The sequence below is a fragment of the Jaculus jaculus genome, chromosome 2, assembly GCF_020740685.1.
Source record: "Jaculus jaculus isolate mJacJac1 chromosome 2, mJacJac1.mat.Y.cur, whole genome shotgun sequence".
NCBI classification, from domain to species: domain Eukaryota; kingdom Metazoa; phylum Chordata; class Mammalia; order Rodentia; family Dipodidae; genus Jaculus; species Jaculus jaculus.
Window position 1 is genome coordinate 196,592,012 of NC_059103.1, and position 17,849 is coordinate 196,609,860.

At 53.2% G+C, this 17,849-nt stretch overlaps 1 protein-coding gene across 1 annotated transcript in view; it reads left to right on the plus strand.

Moving 5' to 3' along the window:
• Positions 1 to 1,191: 1,191 nt before the first annotated feature.
• Positions 1,192 to 17,849, plus strand: part of LOC101617528 (maestro heat-like repeat family member 5) — a 48,372-nt gene continuing 31,714 nt past the window's right edge. Inside the window, 8 exon segments of the mRNA XM_045143561.1 lie at positions 1,192 to 1,291; positions 1,343 to 1,491; positions 2,429 to 2,521; positions 2,755 to 2,871; positions 3,107 to 3,223; positions 4,430 to 4,552; positions 4,648 to 4,724; positions 5,460 to 5,595. Coding sequence (XP_044999496.1) covers positions 1,192 to 1,291; positions 1,343 to 1,491; positions 2,429 to 2,521; positions 2,755 to 2,871; positions 3,107 to 3,223; positions 4,430 to 4,552; positions 4,648 to 4,724; positions 5,460 to 5,595 — 912 coding nt within the window.

The window sequence follows — 17,849 nt, forward strand, 5'->3', positions numbered from 1 at the left end:
AGCAGGCCTCCCCCAGGAGGCCAGAACCACACTGGGCCAAGGCTGAGGTTGGTTGGTGGCGGGGCACACCGTGAGGCTCAGGCCAGGACCCTGGCCCAGTGTTAGGTCCTACAAGGCATGATTTGCAGTTCTGTCTGACAAGAGCCCAGTGCTGAGGTATTTGTGACCCAGGGACAGAGTCATTCCCACCTCCAGCCTAAGCCTGGCTTTGCACTCATTCAGAACTGTTTTCTGCATCTTGTCTGTGTAGTATGTTAGAAATGTGGAAATTTCTAGAGGCATCATAAACTTTCCAGGCTTTTTTTTTTCTTGTGAGAAAGGAGCCCTTTATTATTATTATTTATTAGAGATGTAGAGAGAGAATGAATGGGTGCGCCAGGGCCTCTAGCCACTGCAAACAAACTCCAGATGCAAGCGCCAACTTGTGTATCTGACTTACATGGGACATGGAGAATCGAACCTTGATCCTTAGGCTTTGCAGACAAGTGTCTTAACCACTAGGCAATCTCTTCAGCCCTGAAAGGAGCCCTTTATACATGTGCATGTTAGCTGTGACAAAGCACTTGACAGAAACAATAGGGAAGATGTATTTTGGCTCCTGGTGTCAGAGGACTCACTCAGTGCCTGTTGACTGGTTCCACAGCTGTAGGCCTGAGGTGAGGCAGAATATCATGGAGGGAGGGCCTGGCTGAGACACAGCTGTTCACCAGGTGGTAACAGGAGGGGGCCAGGGACAAGACACCCTTGCAGGGCACATCCCCACGGACCACCTTCCTATAACTGGGCCCCATCTCATAGCTTCCACCACCTCCCAATAGAACCAACATATGACCCTCCTCAGTGACAACAATGCTGTGATTGGGTCAGGGCCCTTATAATCTGGTCACCTGCCATTGGTTGGATCAGCCTGCTGGGAGCCAGACCTCAACTCAACGGCCTTTGGCGGGACAGCAGCACCAGGCATCTAGGGAAGATGTGCTGCAGGCTCGGGCAGGCTTTCCTGCTTGCATTTGAGAGCATGCCCCCTCCCGCCTTCCTGCAGGGACAGCATCCTTCTTCACACATTCCTGTCCTTTTCTCACTGACACACGACATGATCAGTCACAGCTCTGAGGCTCCATGTGTGTTCTTTTCATTGTGGCGGGCAGGCCACCACCTGGCCAGCAGCAAATCGATAGAGTCCTTGGCCCGATGGGGAAAGGTCTCCATGGGTATACGCAGCCCCTTGCCACTGAGGCAGCCTACAGCTCTTCAGTGTCCATTGTTAACTTTAGGGATTATTGGTCACCGGGTACTGATGGACAGGACTGGTGATGCGTCTCTGCTTCTGGGCCCTCCGCAGACAACGTGGACTTGGGCATCATGGCAGAGTTCTCAAATGTCCACCTACCCTGGGAACACGTACTGGTCACCAAGATCAGAGACATGCTGGTCAAGGAGCAGAGCTTGGCACTAGACATCATCTGTCATTTCCTAGAGAAGCACAGCCAGGTAAGGCCAGAGGGACAGCTACGCCCCGCCGGATGGGAAGAGGCCCCTAAAACCTGTCCCAGTCCATCACTACACAGGACACCCTGGGACTTCCACAGGACTGGACCATCTCTGAAGTCCCAACCTCCCATGAGAAGGTGCTAGAAAGTATCAAAGAGCCAGGGCAGATGTGCTTCGCCCTGCTGGCAGAAGTGCAGATCTCATCCAGTGTTTCTTCATTATGTGGACGATTAATGCCTTTCAAGTCTCCCTCCCAGCTTAGCCCTCCGTGATAGTTCTGGAAGTAGGCATGGCAGGGCACTACAGAAATGGAGCTAGGCCAGGTGGGCCTCTGTCCTCTGAGATCAGCTTGGAGGCCAGAGCTGACACCAGAAGTGTCTGAGGTCTTTGGGCTCCCAGCCCCCCATCATTATCGACCTTGTACAACTGCTCTCCATATCCCTGGGCCACTCAGAGTGACAGACTGACAGCTGCAGTAGGCACATGTGCTGACAGACACAGGCTGTCCAGACACATGCCGTGCGTGCACACACATGCGGATCAGCAAATGTGGGCTCAGGAGGAAACAGGACAATCAAAGTCCTCTGGGCCAGCGTGGGGGAGGCACAAGGTGTAGGAGTTCACTTTCAGAGGTCAGCAGGACTTGGAGGCTCTGTAAGGGTGTCAGCCTCTATGTCCTAAGGTTAGAGGTCTTCAGGGGAATCTCAGGGAAATAGCAGCAGAGGTGGGCAAGGCTGCATGCACCTAGGATGGAGTGCCTTGACTGCTCAAGGGACTCGTCCTCCACCCTATCCTCTCATCCCTTTGGGAGTGGTCTGTGCCCCCCACCCCAGACCCTGGCATAACCCTCTCTGTCCTATGGGCTCTGGGCTCTGTCCAGCCCTGGTGGGCTGAGTGGTGGAGGCAGGCAAGGCCTGAGCACTGAGCCCACATGTAGGACTGGGAGACGCAGAAGGTGTCATCTACAGAAGCCCCCTTGCAGAAACTTCTGGAATCCCTCAGCCTGGATCCCCAGAGAGCTGCTGAAAAGGTCAGTGCCAGCTGCAGGCTGCCCCACAGCCACGTGTGAATGCCCTAGGAAGCAACTTCCCAGGCTCCATCTCATGTACCGGGAGGCGGGAGGGTTCCCTCATACTGTAGTGCCCCACCCTCAAGAGGGCAGCGTATGTCCAGGGCAGCTCTGACCTGACCCAGGCAGCCACCCTCAGACCTTCTCTGCTCAGAGGGCCGTTCTGTGAGCAGCCCTTGGCCCGGCCCTCTCAGGTCTTTCTCTTCTACCTCTACGGGCTAATCCTTCGCGAGTGCGACAGCGTGGAGGAGGTGGAGCACCACCTGACCAGCCTCCTGAAGCTGTCTCACCAGAACGCCAGCCAGCGAGAGGTGGGTTACCACCCCTGCAATCTTGGGCTCTCAGACTCGGGCCCATCACTCTGGGCCCTCACCCCCACCTGCCTCATCGCAACCTTGTACTGAATGGCACAGGGTTCCTTTGCCAGGCACGGACTGACTCCAGCCTGGCCAGGGGCAGCCCCACTAGGATGACGGGCTGCAGAGGGCTGGACTCGAACCCGCACTACTGTTTGTGGGCTGGATCACAGGGTCCTCCGGCCCACAGGGCATGGCGCTTGCTGTCGGCCTGGCCTCTGTCAGACACTTGGAGAAAGTGTGGGACCAGATGGAGCACCTGGGCCGCACCAAATTCCTGCGGTCCAACCCTGTGGTGGACAACCAGGTAGGGAGGTCCCAGGCGCTCACCCGTGCTAGAAAGGACAGCACAGGACAGGAACTTAGTGGCTGGCGTGGGGGACCCAGGCTGCATGGGACACCTTCTTTGTCCCTGCACGGCCTGTGAGTCCTGTTCCCAAGGAAAGGAAATCTGAGCAATATTGGGCTGAGGATCTGAGGTCATAGAGCCCACAGGCCCCCAGAGGCTCTGCCTGACCCGAGGGTCCCTGACTTAGGAGGGGAGGTCCCAGTCAGTTTCAGCCCCAACAGCCATATGGGGAAGACCCCAAAAGAGGAGAAAGCCTTCCTGGAAATGCTGGGGTTGGGGAAGCCAGTTAGGGCAGGTTCTCACAGAGACCAGCCTAGGGCCTAGCCCCATGGAGTGTGGATGTAGCTGGCCACCGCTCCAAATCAGTGCAGAGGCCTCAATTTCCCCCAGGGCATGGGGCAGGTGGGGCCTGGGAGGACTGAAAGCCAGCCTCCCCGCCCCCCGCCCCCGCCGTGCCACCCCCCACAGCTATCAGACTCTGACCTGCACTGGAGGTGGATCAGCAGCACCTACCTGCTGTGCTATGGGCAGATGGCCGCACATGCCAAGAAGCGGGTCCTGCCCTGGGTGGACAACATCGCCTCCCACATGACGTACTACTTCTCCTGCAGTCCCTATGTGAGCCCCACCCACATCTCGGAGAAGGGCAGGGCGGGCAGGTGGACCGATGCCTTGCTTGGCCCTGAGGCTGTGCTTATGAGAACATGGGGCTCAGGAGCAGAGCCCCCCTGAGATCCGCTTCTTGCGCTCCTGGGTCCAGTTCCCTGGCTGCAGGAGGCTGGGATGGGGCTGGACTCGCCCAGAGCAGTGAGGCTGGGACCTGATGGGCCTGTTCTCCAATCTGCAGGGAGGTGGGCTGTCATGCACAAGGAATGCTATGAATAGATCCACACGTGTTTCCCGATGCAGGTGTTACATGTATCGGACGTGTAACGTGTGCAACATGTGTTTGTGTGTGTGTCATGTAAATCTCTGTATGTGTGTGTAAGGTGGCTCTGTGTGTGTGTGTGTGTGTGTATGTGTGTGTGTTGAGTGTGTGAGGTAAATTCTGTGTATGCACACAGCTGCTGGCACCCTGACACACTTGGGTGATGTGACAGAATTTTGGGAAATAATCCATTGACCATCCCCTGACTTGGCCTTGGTGTCCTTCTGTGTGGACAGGACGACGTCCTGAAGTCAAGCTTCCTCTCTGCGGTCATCTTGCTTACCAGATCGCTCAGGCAGGAGTATGGTACCCAGAGTTACAAGTTCACTCAGACACCAGAGCTCATCCAGTGCCTCCTGGTGCGTGTGACATTAGAGTCCACAGTGGACACTTCCCAAGTCAAGGGTGGGCGATCTGACACCGGTGTCATGGTGGCTCCTCCTCTGCCCTACAGGGACTCCTCCAGAAGGAGCCCAATGTCCTGACCACATTCTTCCAGCAGAAGGTCATATTGGTCATTGTGGGCCTGAGGTAAACCCCCCTAGGGCGTGGGAAGGCCCTCTGAGTATAGGGTGGTAGTTGGTATGCAAAGAGTCTGGGGGCTGAGGATGGCGCCAGCCACTGAAATAGAATGCTGGGTGGGCTGTGCCCTGGTACATTCTGCCTGAAAGGTTAAGTTGCTCTGTTTCATGTCTAAGATAGGTTGTTGTTGACGCTGGCAGACAGATCCCTGATCCTGGTCATACAACTGAGCCATAATCCCAGTCACAGTTTGGCCCTGATCCTGGTCACATGCTGACTCAGTCACATGTTGATCCCTGTTCTTGGTCATGTATGGAATGGTAACTGACCCTGGTTATACACTGAGCCCTGATCCTAGTCAATGCTGGATGCTAACTCCCATCATACACCAATTAAACCCCAATCCTGCCATAGTACTGAGGTCTCGCCTGTTTCACCGGTTCACTCCTGGTCCTATCTACAGTCCTGGGTCTGATACCAGCACAGTCCCCAAGCAGGTTCCAGTGAGTCCAGTAGAGCTCCAGTGAGCTAGGATCCACCTTCTGGTTGTCCCAAGCCTTTCCCAGGCAGAAGAAGCTGTTTTCTCCCCATCAACCCCCACCCTATGCCGAGCCAGAGCCTTCATTAATTTACCTTCACATTCCAGTCATGCTGATCTAACTTCCCTGGGAGCCCCTTTGGCCAACCTTGCACCCCAGCACCTTTGCTATGCAAAGAAGCCCCATTTCTTCTTGTCTCTTGCAGCAACCTGCGGCCCAGCCTCAAACCCTTGGTCAAGTCCCAGGTCCTGAAGATTTGCCTACGCAGCGTGTGCAGCCTCCCGCCCACTGAGACCTTGCTGGATGATCTGCCTGCACCTGAGTCAGCCCCAAATGCCACGGTGATGCTCTGGGCCTGGAGCGCCTCCTTCTCTGAGGTGGAGGACCAGGGGTTGACTGCCCCATGCGGGCAGAGAGAAGAGCTATCTCCAGGCTTTGACCTTGCAAAGCACTGGAGCCTTTGGAGTTGGCCTATCAGACTGGGGTCCTGGTCTCCAGGTTGCTCAGCCAGAATTTTCTAAGGTGTGCCCTCCCCTCCACCCGCTCTACTAATTGGGCTTATTGTGGAAATTTTCTGAATGAGACTCAGAGCCGCTCGGACAGAGGAGAGGAAGGTTTATTCACGCTGGTGGACTGACACCCAGACCTCTCCATAATGGTGTCAGCCCCGAGCTTACGCAAGAGGGTATCTTACAAGCAAGCAAGGTTCCAGAGGTATACCTGGCCTGACAGGGCAGCTACATAGTTTAAATTTCTTGTCTTTCCTGTTCCAGTCAGCCCAAAACTATCAGTAACTTGCAGCCAGGCAGGGAGCTTACCTTCATTCCTGGTTGTTCCTTGAAGGCAAAACATTATCTTTCTGTTCTGTGGGCTCCCCCTGTGGGGGCTTGTGGGGAAGGCAAGGAGTTTCTCTCTCTGTGTCCTGGTCTCTTCCTGTGGGTGGCTCAAGGGTCATCAGGGACTTATCTCTGTTCTCTTGTGAGTAACTTCTGGCCTGTTTGTGGGGGGCTCTGTAACCCAGTACAAGTTTATTTTATCTTTCTATTTTCTGCTATATCCCCTCCTCTTCATCTTCATAGCCCGCCCCTTTTGACTCTTCTAATGGGATCCTCTGATACTGGTGAATGACTTGAAATCTTACTGCCTCCATCTGATTCCTGATGAACCGAGTCAAGGGACCCAGGAGCGCCAGGTGCTCTGTGGATAAGACCTTCCAGCTCTCTCCCGCATCTTCTTTCCAAGAGTCTCGGGCCTTTTCTCTTACTACTCCTGACTGATTTGCATCACAACAACATTCTTTCCCCAGGAAAACACCAACACCCCCTTTCTCTGCAGTCATCAGATCTAGTCCCCTGCGGTTCCGCAGCAAGACTGAGGCCAAGGAATCTATCTGGAAGGCAGGGTTACTGTACTTTGCTGGACTAGGCTGAGGTCCTCTTTAATCTGATTAGTTGACTGTTGCACCTCTTGGGGCTCTATGGTAGTCACCCCAGTGGTCGTTGTCCCTATTAAGGCCATGCCTAGGAGGATGGGGGGCAGGACTGGGTTCTTCTTCTGTCTGGAGTGCCTAGACAGGTATTGGAGATCTCATTTCCTAGGAGCATCTTTAAGTCAGGGGTCAAGAAGAGTAGGGTGCTATTGCCTATTGGGAAGAACATGTAAGTACCATCCTGAGAGGCAAATAGGTACCATCTGGGGCTCTAGCCTTAAAAGCCAGCCTGGTGGAGTTGTCCTTTTCTCCCACACAGTTTGCTTTTCCCAGAATTCTATACGAAGGGCCCTGCCACACAGGTGCCACCTTTGGTGGCTGGATTGTGTCCATTCATGTTAAACAAAGTTGGTAATTCCCACCCCGGCGTAGGTCGTCTGGCTAGCTCTCCAGCAGATCCAGCAATCTTTCCTGAGTTCTGGGTCTGCTTGCTTATCAACTCATGCCTGGTCTCTGCCAGCTAAAGCATTTTTATCCGGTGGGGGGGCATCTGGGTTGGAGCGGGAGAGTTAGTGTTCCCCTCATGGGTTCCTGGGTCGGGGTTTGGGTTTGGAGGGCCAGGGATCCAGTGTGTTGACTGCTCACAGATAGTGACACATTGGCAGGCTTGGATATTAACCTGAGTGTGACCAGTCGTTAGCTCCCTGCCAATGGCTTTTTAATATTTTATTTTTATTTAGTTATTTGACAGAGAGAAAAGGGAGAAATAGAAGGAGAAAGAGAGAGAGAGAATGGGCATGCCAGGGCTTCCAGCCACTGCAAATGAACTCCAGACACATGAGCCACCTTGTGCATCTGGCTTATGTGGGTCCTGGGGAATCGAACCTGGGTCCTCTGGCTTCGCAGACAAACACCTTAACTGCTCAGCCATCCCTCCAGCCCCCTTGCCAATGGCTTTTGAAACATCTACCCATGCCAACATTTCAAGAGCCTCATTGTTGGAGTCTCTCTATAGTCAATTCCCAATTTACTCCATGCCCTTTTCCTGGCTCAGGACAAGCATTTTTATCAGACACTGAGACTCCTTGCTCTTTTAGGGGCTCCCTTCCAAACCCCTGGAGTGACAAAGTCCACACAAGGCCAATATCTAAGATATGACCAGCACACCCCCTGCCACAGTCCTCAGAGTTCCTTGGTATAGCTCCAGCCCTCTCCTGTGTGCCCATTGTAGTGATCTGGGCAGGACTCCACACTGTAGCAGTTCTGAGCTGAGGTGGGGAAGGTTATCACGTTCTCAGATCCCCCTAAGAAACACCCACTGAAAGAGGTGAGACAGGGCCCTGACGGGGACAGTTAGTCTTGTTGATCAGAGCCAGTCTGTGGCACAGGGACGCCTCCCAGACTAGCTTGTGAGTCCGAGGCACCAGCAGCGGACCTGAGTGGGGGTCTTTCAGCCTGTTCAGGTTCAGGAACAGCAGGGTCCCCCACAGCCATATTTGATCCCTGCCAGAGGGCCACCTCCAGGTCGTCTGGACAAAGTGAGCATCAGTGGCTGGTCCAGGTGCAGGGCCGGGGTCTCCACTCCAGGCCTAGGTCTGCAGCAGCCTTGGTGTGGGTGTGGGGTATCCATAGCCTGACCCCTGCAATTTCAAGAGCTGAGGGAGTGGCCAGTATAACTGGATATGGCCCTTCCCACCTTGGGCCAGGCTTCTCCTCACAGGGACCTTGATCCAGACCCAGTTCCCCAAATTCCAGGGCTGAAGGGACCTTGAGCTTAGAGGGAGAAGGGAGATTTAAGGGTACAACTCTCTCCTTTGCAATGTTGACCAGGTCTTTTAGAAAACGCCGGAGGTGGGTTTGTCCGTACTCCCAGAGGTGGCCAGAGTCCCTCTGGAGCAGCGGGGAAGGATGTCCAAACAGGATTTCAGAAGGGGAAAAGCCACGTTTACGGGGTGTCCGGCACACTCTGAACAACACAGGTGGTGAGATTTCTGGCCAAGTCAGGCCTGTCTCTTGACAATGTTTAGCTGTGGAGGTTTTTAGAGGTCTTTCCATCCTTTCGACTCTGTGTGCAGATCCCAAGCTAGCTCTACTGCCTTAGGCATTTGCTGGGCAATTCTGCTGACAAAACAGGACAATTGCCTGATCCTATGTTCATTTGGACCCCAAAGTGTGGACTGGTTTCTCTGGCTAGAGCGTGGGACACCTCCCGGGCTCTCTCTGCACGAGTTGGGAAGGCGTCTACCTGCCTGAGAAAGTGCAGACCACGACCAGCAAGTATCTGTAGACTTCACTGGGCTGAATGTATGTGAAATCCACTTCCAAGTGTTCAAGTGGATGGGACCTCCGCTTCTGAGGCAGCGGCGTGGCTCGGGCCCCCTGCTAGCCTCGCGCTGTGCACATTGCAGACGAGCTCTTCGAGCTTGCTGAGCCTGCATTGCCAGGCTCGGGACTACCACGCCGCTCTGCAGCAGGGCAGGCGGGTCACCTCATGGGACTGCCTGCCTAAGTCAGGTGCTGCCCATTCTGTCATCTCGGGTGATCAGCCACCCCTCTGAGTTTTCAGTTGCTCCTTCCCCCAATGCCCCCTCCTTCTCGCTGGCGTGCATTTGGGCTGCCCTGGAGGACTGGGAGGGAAAAGCATATTTTTTTAGGTCCTAAAGGAGAGGTGGGGGGCATGACTCACTTTCTCGAGGAGGGCCGCCTACTTGGCTGTCTGGTCTGCAAGCTGGTTTTCTTGGCTCACTTTATCTCAGTTCTGAGTGTGAGCTTGGCAGTTGGAGGCCCAGACTGCCTGCAGAAGTTGGAGGATCTGGTGGCTGTCTTTCATTTCCTTTTCCCCCGAGGTTAATGGTCCTCTGTCCTAGTAGATGGCTCCATGGACATGCAGTGGGGCAAGAGCATACCTGGAGTCAGTGCACATGCAGCCCGCTTCCCTTCAAGCAGGAGGGCCCTGGTGAGCACGCGCAGCTCAGCCTTCAGAGCCCACCTATCACTGGGAGGCTCCCCTCCCCCACAATCTCCTTAGCAGTAACTACCGCACACCCGGTACAGTAGTCTCCTGTTGGAAACTTTGGCTCCCACCAGTGAAGAGTTCTAAATCTGAGTTAGGGAGTGTTCATCTTTCAAATCAGGTTGGGGAGAAAACATTTCCAATACTCTTGGCAGAAATGGAGAGGCCCCCTCTCCCCTTCTGGTAGATACGTGGCTGAGTTCAGGGTTTGCACTGCCTCAATCTGCATGCAGGCATTCTCTCCCAGCATAGCCACTTGCTCCCCAGTCATCCAGCAGCTAGCTGTCCCACTGGGTAGGGAAGTGACATGGTGGGGAACTGAGGAACTCTGACCGTAAAAGTCTGTCCCAACGTCACTTTATCTGCTTCCTGTACCAGCAGTCCAGTGGCCGCCAATGCCCGGAGACAGGGCGGCCATCCTACCACATGAAGGTCCAGCCGTTTGGACAAGTATGCCACTGTCCTATTCCATGGTCCCATTTGTTGGGTCAGCACCCCTAGCCTGAGTCCCTTATTTTCATGCGCATACAGGAGGAAAGGCTGGGTGGTGCTTTAAGCTGTGTTCCTCCCAATGGGTCCATTGCAGATCCATGGCAGGTGCAGTGGAGGGGCCCTGCTACGTGGAGAATTCTGGAATCCGAAGCCTGCAGGACCCTGGCTGCTCCCAGAAATTCCCAGAGTTGCCTTTCAGTCTTGGGGTGGGGGTACCTGGTAATCACCTGTTTCCATCCCTCTCCCAATTTCCTCTTTCTCCAGCTGAGATGCCGTCCTAAGTAGGTGACTTCCTCTGGGCACACTTGGACTTCTTCATGGACATTGTATACCCGCCTCTTGTAGGAGCTGTGGCAGTTCATCGGTGCCCTCTATACGAGCCTCTCTGGAGGGGCAGCCAGCAGCACATCATCTGCATATTGCAATACGGTGCACTCTGCTGGTTGGCAGTTCTCTAGGTCTTTTGCCAGCACTTCTCCAAAGATGGCAGGGAGATGTGGAAAAGCTGGGGTAGCCGGGTCCATGTCAGCTGGCTTTTGAGCATTTTTCTGGATCTTCCCACTCGAAGGCATACAAGGGTCGACTTGATCCTGCTAACCACAGCAGAAGGTACCCTTCACATCCAGACAAGTGAGAACCGCCACCATGGGAGGTGTCAGGCTCCGCAGGGTGTATGGACTGGGGGGGGGGTACAGTCTCAGTAGTGCATTGGCTCCGTGGCTATGCTGCACGGGCTGAGAGTCACTGGTCTCTGGTTCCTGACCAGGAGTAGTGGGGTGTTCCACGGACACTGAATCTCTCACAGAATTCCTCCTCCTTTGAGCCTCTTGATGTAGGGGGGATGTCCCAAGCCAGGCTTCCCAGGGGATTGGATATTGCCTCTTGTCTTATGGGGGAGGCCCCAGACTTGAGGGTCACCACCACAGGTGGACAGCCTTTAGCAAGGCCAATCTCCTTCTCTATGTCCCACACCTTGGGATAGCACTCGACATAACACCTACATTGGTGTGAACTTTGAACGTTTCTTGCCAGGGCCTCAGAGTGCAGTCACTACTGTTTCTTGGGACAGACTTTCAGAGCCAGCACTGGCAGGGCACCAGAGTTGGTGGCAGGGCCCAAGTCCATCATTACTGTGGTGCTCAGCTTAGATAGCAAGTCTCTTCCCAAGAGGGGGCCTGGAGCTTCAAACACAGACAGGAACTGGTGGCAGACTCAGAGGTCTCCTGCTGAGCAATTTCTCAGCTCACCAACCAGTACTTTTGGTGCTCTCTGTAGCCCCAATACTTGTGATAGAGTTCTTAGGGAGCCTGCCAGTGGGAGATGTCACCACACTATTGGCTGCGCCAGGATCTGAAGTCCGCAGCTTGGTTCTGCAGGTTTATTTTGACTGTAGGCTTTGGGGGACTGATTGTGATTGAGCCCAGTCACCCTAAGTCAGATTCAGCCTTCTATTCTGTGTCTTCAACTGTAATCCTACAGGTCTGGTCTCTTTACAACCTTGTGTTCTTTGATCTTCTCCCCTTTTAGGGCACTCATTCTTCCAATGGCCCCTCTCCCTATAACATGCATGTTGGTCTCTTTTTAACATGTGAGGGGTTCTCCTACCAGCAGGTGGCGGCCTCTTCTTCCAGCGGTCCTCTCGTCCCGTCCCTGAGGGCTACAGCCATCATGTCTGTCTTCTCTCTGGGCATTTCTCCTTTTCTTTGCATGCTGTTACCTCTCAGTTAGCTACCACGCTGACTGCAATATTGATGAGTTGATCACTACTTATATTCCAGTGAAGCCGCCTAGCTTCTGTAGTTTTCGGTGCACAGCCTAAGTGGACAAAGGCTGTGTTTCCCAAGGACCAGTGCTGCTGCACCTCAGGGTCAAATGGAGCATGGTGCCTGGATGTGTCACAGTCTCTCATAGGGTTGACTCGGTGACTCATCTGGCTCCTGAGTCACCTGGCTCACTTTGGTCAAACTGGTGGCTCGCTGTGTGCCTGTGTGTGTTCCTTCTAAGATCTCTTGCCTCATCCAGATGAAGGATTCCATTCCCTATTGGGTGTTGGGGTCCCAGTTCGGATGTTCATCTGGGAGGGCAGTGTCTGCAAATCACTCAGGGTTCACTGCATCTTGGGGAGGGGGGCGCTGATTAGCTGATTAATCAACCAGGCCCTGGCACCTTGATAGATGCGCTGCTTCTCAACAGAGGTGAATAGGGTGGTCAGCAGCTGGCAGCAATCATGCCAAGCTAGCTGGTGGCTATGCATGACAGTGGCCAAAAGATCTATCATGGCTTGGGACTGCTCTTAGTACGGCAGATTTCAGGGATGCCAGTTTAGGAGGTCGCTGGTGGTGAAGGACTGATAGGTACACTGTACTGGGCCCATCCCATAAGTTCCATCTGCCCTGGGGAGGGACTGGCCTGGGATTTTCACAGCAGATAGAAGGGTACTGCCCACCCCAGTTGTCAGGCAGCCTGGGTTTGGGGATCTTCCCCATTCCTCAGCTATAGGAGTGCTGCTAGTGGCAGGAGATCCTGTTTTCTTTCCTGTGTGGCAGGGCCAGATAGATGGGGGGAGGTGGTGCCTCTGGCCCCAGACTGGTTGCAGGCGGAACCAGGTTCACGGTGGGGCATATGGGGGAGGCCCAGGGCTTCATTCAGGGGCTTGAAGAACTGAGTATTTCTCTTCTGGTTTGGTGGTTCCTGCAGTCAGTGCTGTAGGTGAATTTCTGTGTACGTGGATACAGAGCCAGTCAGGTGGGCACAAAGCCAGCACGTGCCAGCCATCAGTGTACGGGAACTGATCAGCATGGCCTGGGTCACTAGTGCAAGCTTCCGTGACTCGGTAGATGGCACCCAGTCTAGGGTGCCCTCTGGTGGCCACTCCACACCAAAGGCTGGCCAGTCAATTTCACAGCAAGCCTTTAACTTTGATGGTAGCAACTTGCCACTGTCATTTTCAGAACATCCTGCCTTGAAATTTTCTAACCTGGCCTCGGACATCATCTAGTGCTTCAACTGGGAGGAACCCACTTTCTGAGTGCCCAGAGTGCTTTTGGTGTGTGCACAGGGAGGGGTGGAGGTCCAGATAGTCTCCCTCAGACAGATGCCCACCTGGCGGGCTGCCTTGTGGTGACTTAAGGGGTCTTACCAGTGAAGATCATATGTATAAACCCTGTGCCTATTATAGGGAGATGAGCACCTGTTTAGATGAAAGAGCCCCAGGGGAACCACAAGTTAGGGTGCAATCAGACCCTGTAGCCTCAGTCACTCCATGCTCTGTCACTGCGAGTTTAAATAATTTCCTATTTATTCCCAGTGATAATCCTGATCTACCTAAATATCAAGATTGGGGGAACATCAGTCTACCTGGCAGAAAAAAGGCCGTCAGCTAGGAATCTCGTAGGGAATCAGTCTGTGCCAGCTCCTTCCTGTACCACCGTCCAGGGTTTCCTACCTGATTCGGTCGGCCACTCCTGATTTTCATGTCACTCCTCCTTGGGTGCCCTGGTCCAGAGCTCATCCTCCTGGCCTCCTGGTAGGAGACCCCAGAATCACCTAGGGTATTACTTCTCAGTCCCAGGGGCCATAGTGGGCTGCAGAGCCCAGGAGCCGTGCCCCCCTTCTACCCCACAAGGGGTCCAGCAGTCTGATCCCACTGGCGCCTCCAGGAAATGTTGTGGGAAATTCCTGACAGAAAGTGACTCTGGACAGAGGGAGGAAGATTTATTCATGCCAGCAGACTGACACCCAGATCTCTGTAATGGTGTCTTCCTTGGCCTTAGGCAAGAGGGGCTTTTTCCATCTTTCTTCTTACAAGCAAGGTTACAGAAGTGAATGTGGTGTGAACAGGCAGCTACGTACTTGCCACTCCTGTTCCAGTCAGCCCAAAACTATCAGTAACTCACAGCCAGGCAGGGAGCTTATCTCCATTCCTAGTTGTTCCTTGCAGGCAAGACATTATCTTTCTGTTCTGTGGACTCCCCTCATGGAGGCTTCTTTGTGGGAAAATGGCAGTTTATCTCTGTGCCGTGGTCTCTCCCTGTGGGTGGCTCAAGGGTGACCAGGGACTAATCTCTGTTCTCTGTGGGTAACTTCTTGCCTGTTGGGAGGCTCTGTAATGCAGCACCAGTTTCTTTTAATCTTGCTATTTTCTGCAAAAGCTTCTGCTGAACTGACACACCCTCCCCAGATCCCATGGAACATCTTGGTCCTTGAGCGTGAAGACCCAGCGTGCCAGCCCAAACCCAGGTCTTTACGTAACCCGCACCCAGTTCCCAGGGGACTGAATGTCCATACCTATTCTATACCCACCTTGTTGGCAAGACCATGTTTGCTCTAATCTATCTATCATCTATCTATCATATCCATGACTCTAATTCTAATCTCTTTACTCTGTCTACTGTTTAGGCCAATATCATAATGTATTGATTATACTGGAAGTGGAGTGGATGTTTCTGACCATGCAGATGTAGATGTTGAAGCCTAGCCCCCACCTTGTTAGATCATGGTGTAGCAGCCTTCTAAAGGTGCCTGCGGGTGTTTTCTTGCTTCTTCTGCCCTGTGAGGTCACAGTGAGAAGCCAGACACAGGGCAAGCCTGCCAAGCCTGCCAGTACCTTGAAGTTCTTAGACTCCAGCTTCCAGGACATGGAGAAATTTCCATTGCTTATAAGCCATGCAGTCTATGGTATGTGTGGCAGCAGCTGGGGTGGGTCAGCCATCCCCCGTCGCTCTTTCTCAAACACGCTCCTGCCTTGCTCTGGTGCTTGCCTTTCCCTGGGCATCTTGGAACAAGCTGGCTAGCTTCTACCAACCACATGCTGACGCATGACTGGTATCACATCAGATCAATATTGGCCAGTCTGGGGACTCCTGGCATCTGCTCCCAGTACCCTTTTGTGGCCTGGCAACCCAACCCCATGTAGCTTATCAGCCCAGCCCTTCGGACTCTGAGCTCTCCTGTCCATTGCTGCCAGGCTCTCCTACTGCTCAGCATCTTTTGTGGCATTTCCAGAAGGGTTCCAGTGTCCTGATCACACCCCTTTGGCAGGCTCACTGGACTCAACGACTAGCCTTTGGTGGATTCCATGGATTTGACCCCTGCTTCTTTGAATGAGGGCAGGTTTTTGTTTTTTTTTTATTCTGCTCTGAATGCTGTTTCCTATCCAGCTTAGTGAGACTTTGCAATGCCCGGGCTTTTGCGAGGTGTTGAGAGCAGGCACCTTGGCCCGGCTGCTGGTCTGAGCGAAAAGCACAAAGCCTTTGCCAAGCATGAAGATGCTGGCTGTTATCTGGGATTTAGCCTGGGTCTGGGTTTATTATTGTGGTTGTGATTTTGTGCATTCTCTAATTTTGATTTATTTGCAAGGAGTGAATATGGGCACACCAGGGCCTCTAGCTGCTGCAAACCAACTCCGGATGCATGTGCCACTTTGTGCCTCTGGCTTTATTATGTGGGCACTGGGGAATCGAACCTGGGCTGGCAGGCTTTGCAAACAGAAGCCTTTAGCCACTGAGCCATCTCCCCAGCCCCAATTTCAACACTTCTCTACTTCCCTTTTTCATTCTCTCTGTGGTCCATTGAGAACCATATTACTTACTTTTCTCGTTGCTGTGAGAAAGCCAGGAAGAGGGTTGGCTTTGGCGCGTCCACCACGGCACAGATGTCCGGGTAGCAGGAGCACGAGGCAGCTGTCGCAGTTGGCTGTCTGCATTCAGGAAAAGGAGAGCGACAGAAGCTGGTGCAGTCGCCATGGCCGCGGAAGGCCCACCCTTCCTCCAGAGGCAAAAACGGCCTCCTTCACGGTAGTTTCTCTGCAGAGAGGGAAAGCCTAGTTTCTTCTTTTTTTTTTAAAGTTCTTTTTTAAATTTTTTTGTTCATTTTTATTTATTGAGAGTGACAGAGAGAGAGAGAGAGAGAGAGAGAGAGGAGAGAGAGAGGGAGGGAATGGGTGTGCCAGGGCCTCCAGCCTCTGCAAACGAACTCCAGACGTGTGCGCCCCTTGTGCATCTGGCTAATGTGGGACCTGGGGAATCGAGCCTCGAACTGGGGTCCTTAGGCTTCACAGGCAAGCGCTTAACCACTAAGCCATCTCTCCAGCCCAGAAAGCCTAGTTTCTTAAGAATCCTGTGGAAGAAAGTCCTTTCCTGGTGCCCTGGTCTCCACTGTGCAAGCGCTGGCCCCTTGATAGTCTGTCTGTCTGTCTGCTGCCTGGGGCTTGTCTGAGGCGGCAGGCACTTATCTACCTGGGGGCTTGTATCGTTCCCCAGGGATAAGGCTGTCCCTGGCCTTGTTCTCTTGCGTCTGCAGTGGCTTCCCTTGGGCCTTTGGAACTATCTCTTGGAAAATCCCAGAAGGCATTTGAAGTTCAGAGAGACTTTATTAGATTAAGAGAAGAAAAGAGGAGAAAGTCAGAGAGCTCCAGCTCATGAGAAGGCAGGAGGGAGGAGGGAGTCCTTTATAGGTTCTGAATGGGGGCTTTGCTGACCCGTCACAATGCCAGGCCCAGGGTTAAGCCCCGAGGCAATCGCTTATTAGCTTGGAGATCTGGGGTCCGGCTTCAGGCTTTGAAGCTTCCTCCTGGTCTCTGGAGCACATGCTAGATGGGACTCCTGCCAGCAACCCCTCCTGGCCTGAGAAGAAAAGGGCCTGCGTCACAGCAAACTTAGCTGTATACATCCTTCTTTCTTGCTTGTCTTTCATAATCTTTTCTTGTGACTTACTTGGACCTCTGTGACATATTTAAGCTTTCTAGATTTGTTAAATTTATGTATTTATTTAAGAGAGTGAGAAGAAGAAGGGGAGAGAGAGAAAATGGGTGTGCCAGGGCTTCCAGCCACTGCAAATGAACTCCAGATGCATGCGCCACCTGGTGCATCTGGCTTATGTGGGTACTAGGGAATTGAACCTGGGTGCTTAGGCTTTGCAGGCAAGCACCTTAACTGCTAAGCCATCTTCCCAGTCCCAGCTTTCTGGCTTTATCCTTAACCTGGCTTACATGGGACCTGGAGAGTCAAACATGGGTTCTTAGGTTTCACAGACAACCGCCCTAACCGCTAAGCCATCTCTCCAGCCCCTCAGTTCTTTTTATTTTAATTTTGGAGCAATCCTTTAGGACAAATTTTCTTTCTAAAATCCTCTTTTTTGTTACTTAATTTAGTTATTTATTTCTTGTTAACATCATGAATATTGGTTATATTCCCATCGCGTTATGCTCTTATGTCCCCTTTACCCGTCCCCATTCCCCTTGAGTAGGATCATTGCTATTATCGTGGGGTCACAAATGCACAAGTCCGTTGGGGGACACTGCCTCAGGATATTCCTTCCCATCTTGTGGCTCTTGCATTCTCCCCCCGCCCAAGTGTTCCCTGAGCCTTGAAGGGTGCATTACAAGTCTGTAGTGCTGAGCTCTCCACAGCCACCAATTTCTGCTTTGATGAGTACTGCGTCCCCTTGCATAAAACGCCATTTCCCTGGAGAAGGGTCTGAGGCTACCAGTGGGAGCAACACTCATATTTTTTATAAGAGAGAGGGAGAGGGCTGGAGAGATGGCTTAGCAGTTAAGCTCTTGCCTGTGAAGCCTAAGGACCCTGGTTCAAGGCTCAATTCCCCAGGACCCACAAGGGGGTGCACGCATCTGGAGTTTGTTGGCAGTGGCTGGAGGCCATGGT